The following is a 7,666-nucleotide window of genomic DNA, read 5'->3' on the forward strand; positions in this document are numbered from 1 at the left end:
CAACACCGTTAAAATTAAGATGCATGAGGCGTTTCTGGGTTCTCTCTAATGAAATGTAAACTAAATAGTTGGGAGATTTAAAATGAGATGAAGCAAACATCGCTTGATCCCTACGTTGGCCGATGAGATGTTTAATATGTGAACGAAGATAGATTTGCCAAGGATTCGCTATTATTACGAGGTAACGAAATATTTCCATAGGCATATGTTTCTCACATGGAATACCGCTTGTCTGTCCTCATCCTCCTGTTCCTGTTCCACTGTTTACCACTGTGGAATATTACTTTCCACTATATGGTAACATGCTGTGGTCGTGATCGAAAATGGAGCATGTTTATGGTGGAAGGAATTGTGAATTTTAAAAACTCGCATAGCAGCGATACATATCTTTTGAGTGCGCATTTCAGTTGGTATATTATTGACGAATTCTCTCTTTTTTGTGGGGGGATGTGTCGCAAAGACTGCCATGTCACTTTCCGGTAACAGCTTATATTCTAGTGGTAAAAAGTGATAACATTGCAAAACTCCAATTTGCTGTGAGGAAATTGAAAATGAGAGTGATGTGTGTGCAGAACCCTCACTCTTGGGAAGAAATCTAGTGTTCTCAAGATAAAATTGAGCATTCTGTCTCAGATTCCTGTCTGAAATAACTGCAATAACCAAACTGCCTATTCCCAATCACATTGCTTTCCATCTCATCCCTGGGACATGATGAACACTTAAACAACCAATATTTCAGTATAGCCAGGACTGCTTTATCATTGAAGTCTGGCCTTTATCAGAACTACTGGCCAACTTCCCATTAATGGCAAAGAACTCCAACACCCACTGGACCTCACACCATCAGAACTCACAGGATTTACTGTTGCTTGACATGGCATCTAAAACAAACTACAAACCAACAAGTGCACAAATTGTAATTTTGTGAAACAAAACACTACTGACAACAGAGTGGTGTGATGTATATATATTTTTTGCACAGTTCTGATTTATCATGTGCTCCTGTTCTGAGATACAGTACAGCAGGTACAGTAGCTCCCTTGTAACGTGCTTTCCCTGTAATCCCATAAACACGTACCGTAAACCTCCAGTGGGCAAAGAAAGAACACTCAACGTATAAGATGCTAGCAAATACAGCCAGTCGTATAAAATCAGATTAGCATTCAGTCTGCACAATTTGCAGAACTACTTGTACTGCCTGTCCGTCGCCTTCGAGGATTTGCTGACATCGATACGTTTGTGTGTGTGCGTGGGAGGGTGGGTGTGTGTTCGTAACTGAATGTACTGATGGCAGAAAGAACATTTACGCGTGTTGTGCTACTTGACAGAATTCCTCGTTTTCTTGTTCTGGTGTTTATGATGGATGATCGAAAGGGCTTCCGTACAGTGTGATTTATGGTGCTTTGTATCCCCCTGCTATATGGCGTCTCCAGTCCATGCAGCATATAAGAGGCCATGCTGGATTGTCAAACATAAAAAAAAAAAAAAAGTTTTTTTTGTCAAATCTTTCTTCAAGGCACAGCAATAGAGCACAATACAAAACACAATTCATTTACATTCAGTTTAGCAAGAAAAATCTCCCAACCTTCCCCTTCCAATCTGAGACCCACCAGCAGCAAAGGTAGAAAACGTACGAAGAGCGTTGGAGTTACAGAAGCTGGGGTAACACTTCACAGGTGTAAGAGCGCTGTAGACTCAGGTTATGTGGAAGGGAAGCTTTGTAATAAAAGAAAACATGCAGTGAGACCAGGCACCAAATAGGCAAATGCTGAAATAAAGAAATCAGTGCAATGGCAAGTTTGTCTGCCATAAGTTTTCAGTGGTGTTCTCTCCCACTTTTAGCACTTATTTGACAGTTTTGCCTCACAAAATTGGCATTTTAGAACCCTTGTCTGGTTTCTTAAATTACTTAGGCTGTCTAAACAGATTCTGCGTTTTTTTTTCTGTCCCAGTAACTTAAGTGGTTTTATTTCAGGTTGGACCACAAACAATTTGCACGTATAGAGAAAGAGAGAGAGACCCTAGAATAATCACCATAGGTGTAGCTATGAAGTTAAAATGGTTTACGTATTCTCACCTGCTGCAGTAAACGAGAAAAACAAGTTTCTCTCTCACCATTAATGTTTCAGAAAACACCTAGGATCATCATTATCTTTCTGAAAATGTAGTAATAATAATAATAAATCACAACACTCCCTCAATGAGAAATGTTACACCTTACTCCAAATAGCAAATAAAAAGAGCAACATCCTTATAATAGTAACACCTACATGAGCAATAACCATGAACAGATCCTAACTCATTCCTTCCTCTGTGTAGTTTCACCGACATCCCGATTATACGCAAGTCGCCTGCCTCAGGTTTTCTCGAGACACTGAGAGCGCGTTGAAAACACAGAGAGTGAGGTTGCGAGGTCGCGACCTTTGACATGACTCAGGCTGAGGAGCTGCTCCTCTAAATCACAAGGAACAGTGTTTAACACTTCCTTCCACTACAGTGCTTGACGCCGTCAGTCTCAACACACAGCCAAGAAAAACGGAAAAGGAGAGGACAGAAGGTAGGGCAGGATAGCGACAGAGAGAGAGAGAGAGAGAGAGAGAGAGAGAGAGAGAGAGAGAGAGAGAGAGAGAGAGAGAGAGAGAGGGAGGGAGACTGGGCACTCCTTCAATGTGCTCCATCCACTTTTTGGGTGGAGGTTTCGGAGGAGAAGGAAAATGCAGCATAGTGCCTCTGTGTCAGCCTCTAGCTACAGAGAGGCGTGGGGCATCAGGTTTTGGTGGGTTAGACGGCTCTGCGCCCATCACTGGTAGTCCACAGGGCTGTCCATGAGAGGGCTGGAACAGCAGGGGCCCGGGGCGTCCTGGAGATCTGTCTCCAGCGTCTCCTCCAGGTCCTTCTCCGCTGTTGCTTCATCCTCACGTACTGAACCTTGTCTGTTGCCCATGGCGCCATAACTGTGGTGTGCGGGCGAGGGCATGGGTGTCAGACCCAGCTCTGGTTCCAGCAGAACCGACGCCATGAACAGCTGTGTGGACAGAGACAAGCGGTCAGAGTGAGGCAACCCATGAAGACCAGAACAGTCTAATCAAGCTTTGCTCATTGTTTTTTTCATGCAACATGCACAGAGGGCCTTTAACATTATAACGAGACAGCACAGGTAGGGATTTGAAAGTAATTGGCAAGGTGTGAAATGAGCGTTGTAAGCAGGTACATTAACAGTGGTGTTGGAGGCGTTGCTTCTTTCTGTGTCACTGAACGCTCCTTCTGTCGGCTGGTCAGACATCTGAAAAAAACAGACAGAGGCTGCAAGGGTGAAGAATTTAAGGCTTGGGTTTAAGTTCAGTATCTGTTAAACACTCCAAGCTGAGAATAACAATTCTAACAACTTTTAACACCACCAGATATCATTGCAAGAATTATATACTGGACCTAGTACTTAAGTCCAGTAATACATAACAACTACATCTCCCAGGACTCACCTGATAGCTTGTTGATCTGTCAGGGTGTAGTTTTTTCAGACACAGGCCAAAGAAGGAGAAGGCAATACACAACAGTAAAGATATGAACGTAAAGAGCGTGATGGGCTGTGCAGGACCTGGGGACCAAAGAAATATACCAATTATACAATAGGACACTAAACATCTCGTGCCTCATGCAGAAGACCCACGCCCTTACAGAAGAGTAAGGGGACACACAACCTGCTCTTATCCACAATTCAGTCAGTGGGGATGATGAGAACAGGGGGGGCGAGGTGGCCTTACCGAGCCGGAGCACGGAGAAAAAGAGCAGCCAGAACAGGCCGAGGATGGGGGCCACCAGCACCTGCTTCACCGCAGCGGAGTGGACGTTCTGGCTCAGTTTGGTTGGGACGTAGGCGTAGTAGATGTTGTAGCGGTCCACAATGTGCTTCAGAATCAAATACAGCAGCCCTACGGCATGTGAACCACCACGGTTAGAAAAGGGGTGATGAGGTTGGAGGTGAGTGATGAGGTTGGAGGTGAGTGATGCTGATGGAGGGGGGTGATGCTGATGGAGGGGGGTGATGCTGATGGAGGGGGGCAATGCTGGCAGACTGTGGTGTAGTAAATAAACAGTCATAATGTGTGCTGGCGACAGAACAGGCGTAGAGTGGGCGTCTGGCTCTCGGCCAGACGGGTCGGAGCGTCTGGAAGACCAGAGTGGCGTTCACACCTCACGGCCACGTTACACTGAGATACTGAGATGCTGTGAGAGGTACAGCTCAGACGCCCACACACACAACAGCGAGGGGGAAGGCCGAGATACGGGAGCGGAGGCAGGAAGGGGCCGTTGGGGGAGAGTGGGGCTTCAAACACACCAGCAGATGGAACAACAGAACTAGAAGGAGGCTAAGTTTACATTTCTTAAAAATACAGACAGGATGGAAGACAAATATTTATTCAAGAAGATCAGTGAAAAGAAGGTACATTTTGCATAAAAAACTAAACCATGCATTTTTATCCATATGTATTTATATACCCATATGCATTTATATACCCGTATGCATTTATATACCCATATGTATTTATATACCCATATGGTACTCACCAAATGGTAGGATGATGGGGCAGGTGATGCTGTAGGTCATACTGACTGTGAAGATACACATGGTCCAGGCGTATTCTAACCCAAACTGAAATTCATAGGCTTGACTCTGCAAAGTGGAATTGGCATGATTGAATTAACAAGTCTTTTAAAGAAAGCGAGTCACTACAGCATCTAAATATTTTTTTAATGTTTCGAACTCTGGCTAACGGAAGAATTAAAATCGCTTAACAGGACGGAGGTACCGACCAGGTGTTGCCCGTGAGACAGAACCACCTTTATGCCACTTACAGACGCCCCCGAAGGGCAGCACCACCACTGGTGGTGTGGAGAAGGTACTGCAGCTCCTCCACTGGTGGTGTGGAGAAGGTACTGCAGCTCCACCACTGGTGCTGTGGAGAAGGTACTGCAGCACCACCACTGGTGCTGTGGAGAAGGTACTGCAGCTCCTCCACTGGTGCTGTGGAGAAGGTACTGCAGCTCCTCCACTGGTGGTGTGGAGAAGTTACTGCAGCTCCTCCACTGGTGCTGTGGAGAAGGTACTGCAGCTCCACCACTGGTGCTGTGGAGAAGGTACTGCAGCTCCTCCACTGGTGGTGTGGAGAAGGTACTGCAGCTCCTCCACTGGTGCTGTGGAGAAGGTACTGCAGCTCCTCCACTGGTGCTGTGGAGAAGGTACTGCAGCTCCTCCACTGGTGCTGTGGAGAAGTTACTCACTCGCTTGACGTGGATGCGCTCAGCCTTAGACCTGGCGAGGCAGAGGCGGAGGGAGTAGACCAGCAGGCCGGGGACACGCAGCAACTCCATCGCCGTACCAATCAGGCTCGATGTGATGACGTAGTTCACAAAGAACGCCCCGTTATCAGGCAGGAACACACACCTGGGAAACACGCCAGTCCAGGTGGTTGCAGGTTGAATTTATACAATCATACCTTCTTTTTTTTTTACTAAATAGAAAAAATGATTATCAGTAGCTTTGACTTACTGGAACTTCACATCTTTGTCATCCAAGAAGCGTTTGTCAAAGAGCCATCTAAAGAAAAAATCCAAACTAGAGAACACAAAAAATAGGTCAGATCAAACCATGACACAGGGAAGAGTCTTAGAATCAGATCATGACACAGGGAAGGATCTTAGAATCAACCCATGACACAGGGAAGAGTCTTAGAATCAGATCATGACACAGGGAAGGATCTTAGAATCAACCCATGACACAGGGAAGAGTCTTAGAATCAGATCATGACACAGGGAAGGATCTTAGAATCAAACCATGACACAGGGAAGTTGGTGAGCATTTCCCAATTAAAGTTTTGTTTTTCATCTAAACTATGTTCATAAAAGCATATATGCGTATATTTTATATATATATCATATACAATATTTGCAAACTTACCTGGAAAGTCCAAGCGAAGGCAGAATGATGACCATGAAAACCAGCAGGAGGAAACATTTGTGCATGGTGACCTGATTTTCACTGGACCTGCAGATGGGATATGCAGAAGATATGAACGTCATGCCTGATTTGGTGTGCAGTCTTAATTCAGATCCAAAGAAGCTGCACATACAGCCTGAACGCGCTGACAGCATGAGCTGGGTGTGCCGTCTCTCCCATACTAACAGGGGCTGTTTAGGGGAGGTTCAGAGATGGTAATAAGTCACATCTTGAACTCAATCGTATTGCTCATTTTCAGAGGTGGACATTCCAGGTTCAGAACGTAAAAGACCAGGATTTTGCTCAGGCTTCCTGGATTGTGTTGATTCCACTCATTTGACTGGCTTGTACTAATTAGAAAATCCAGCAAGCTTGAGTAAAATCCTGGTGAGGACTTACTTTCTGAACCTGGAATGCCCACCTCTGCTAAATTTGAGATCCAAGAATTGTTAATTCATCTGAAAACTGCCAGTGTAGTGTTGTGCCAGTGTAGTGTTGGGCCAGTGTAGTGTTGGGCCAGTGTAGTGCTGGGCCAGTGTAGTGTTGGGCCAGTGTAGTGTTGGGGTTATTCTGTTGCGTATCCCCCCCCCCCCCCCCCCCCCCCCCCCCGTGGTGTAGTGGGAGTGTGTAGCGGGGGAACAGCGACCCCCCACTTATTTTAACTGTCTCTTGCTGAGACTGTTACGTCAAATGCTAGGTTTATACATGATGCATTAGTAATTCGCCAACTCACCCCCCCCCGCTCAACAATTTAGAATCGCTACACCACCACACCAAAAATGACCCCCCACACCAGTGGCCCACAGTCTTTGGTTTGGCTGGCAGACTGAGGCAGGAGTCAGTAAAGGATGAGGCCCCAGGGTTCAGGAGGAAACACCACACAGAGAGAACGCGGCAGGGCACCCGGACGCAGGACCGCACAAGTCTGAGACACCACTGTGTGTCCATTATTACTGTATTGTCATCGCTGTGACAACAACACTGAAGAGGCTAGCAAAGAGTGTTAGTGAGTGACACATGTGCATATACTTCAGACGGAGAGAGAGAGAGAGAGTGTGTGTGTGTGTATGATGGTTGGATAAGAGGTTGGTTGGGGGGGGGGGGGTGCTGTACTGTTATGCAATATGTTTGTACACTACACTGAAAGTCATTGCATTGTGATTATTTTACACCCCTGCACTAGAAGAGATATTCTCTGATTTATGGCATATTTCCACACATAGTCATTTGGACCCAATGTATACAAGCATAACTTTGGACAACTGCTCTATAGTAACAGTAAGTATTGGTTTGTTTCAGAGTTGCGGTTTCCTGTCGGACTGATGGCTGTACGGGGCAGATCCAGTCATGACAGGAAGTTGTACGGTTGTGGTTTGGTGATGAGGGAGAACACTTGCTCCTGGTCGTCTTATGTAACTGCTGCGTGTAACTCAGGTCAGGGGGCGGTTTCTCCGGTTGCCATAGTGATTGCATCCGCACCTGGTCCAGTGACACTCAACAAAGGCAGAGTAATAGACGACGAAGGGCAGCAGCACAGAGAAAGCCCACATGAGCAGGGTGGGGAAGAACTGGGTGACCAATGGGCTCTGCGGGACAGAGACGGACAGTTCACAAGTCCAATCGGACGAAAGCAATTTGCACCGAAGGTGCGTGGTAGAGGGGTGACGGCGT

General features: G+C 46.2%; 1 protein-coding gene across 4 annotated transcripts in view; it reads right to left on the reverse strand.

Moving 5' to 3' along the window:
• Positions 1 to 1,877: 1,877 nt before the first annotated feature.
• Positions 1,878 to 7,666, reverse strand: part of tmem63c (transmembrane protein 63C) — a 26,932-nt gene continuing 21,143 nt past the window's right edge. For all 4 annotated transcript variants that reach the window (XM_076978416.1, XM_076978417.1, XM_076978415.1 and 1 more), the window contains 9 exons: positions 7,475 to 7,581; positions 5,957 to 6,043; positions 5,549 to 5,614; positions 5,281 to 5,443; positions 4,567 to 4,672; positions 3,762 to 3,929; positions 3,480 to 3,595; positions 3,212 to 3,283; positions 1,878 to 3,025 (listed from right to left, as the gene is read on the reverse strand). In XM_076978416.1, the coding sequence (XP_076834531.1) occupies positions 2,801 to 3,025; positions 3,212 to 3,283; positions 3,480 to 3,595; positions 3,762 to 3,929; positions 4,567 to 4,672; positions 5,281 to 5,443; positions 5,549 to 5,614; positions 5,957 to 6,043; positions 7,475 to 7,581 (1,110 nt within the window). In that variant the 3' untranslated portion in view covers positions 1,878 to 2,800. The remainder of the gene's footprint in view (positions 3,026 to 3,211; positions 3,284 to 3,479; positions 3,596 to 3,761; positions 3,930 to 4,566; positions 4,673 to 5,280; positions 5,444 to 5,548; positions 5,615 to 5,956; positions 6,044 to 7,474; positions 7,582 to 7,666) is intronic.

This window comes from Brachyhypopomus gauderio, chromosome 17, assembly GCF_052324685.1.
Source record: "Brachyhypopomus gauderio isolate BG-103 chromosome 17, BGAUD_0.2, whole genome shotgun sequence".
Classification (NCBI taxonomy): domain Eukaryota; kingdom Metazoa; phylum Chordata; class Actinopteri; order Gymnotiformes; family Hypopomidae; genus Brachyhypopomus; species Brachyhypopomus gauderio.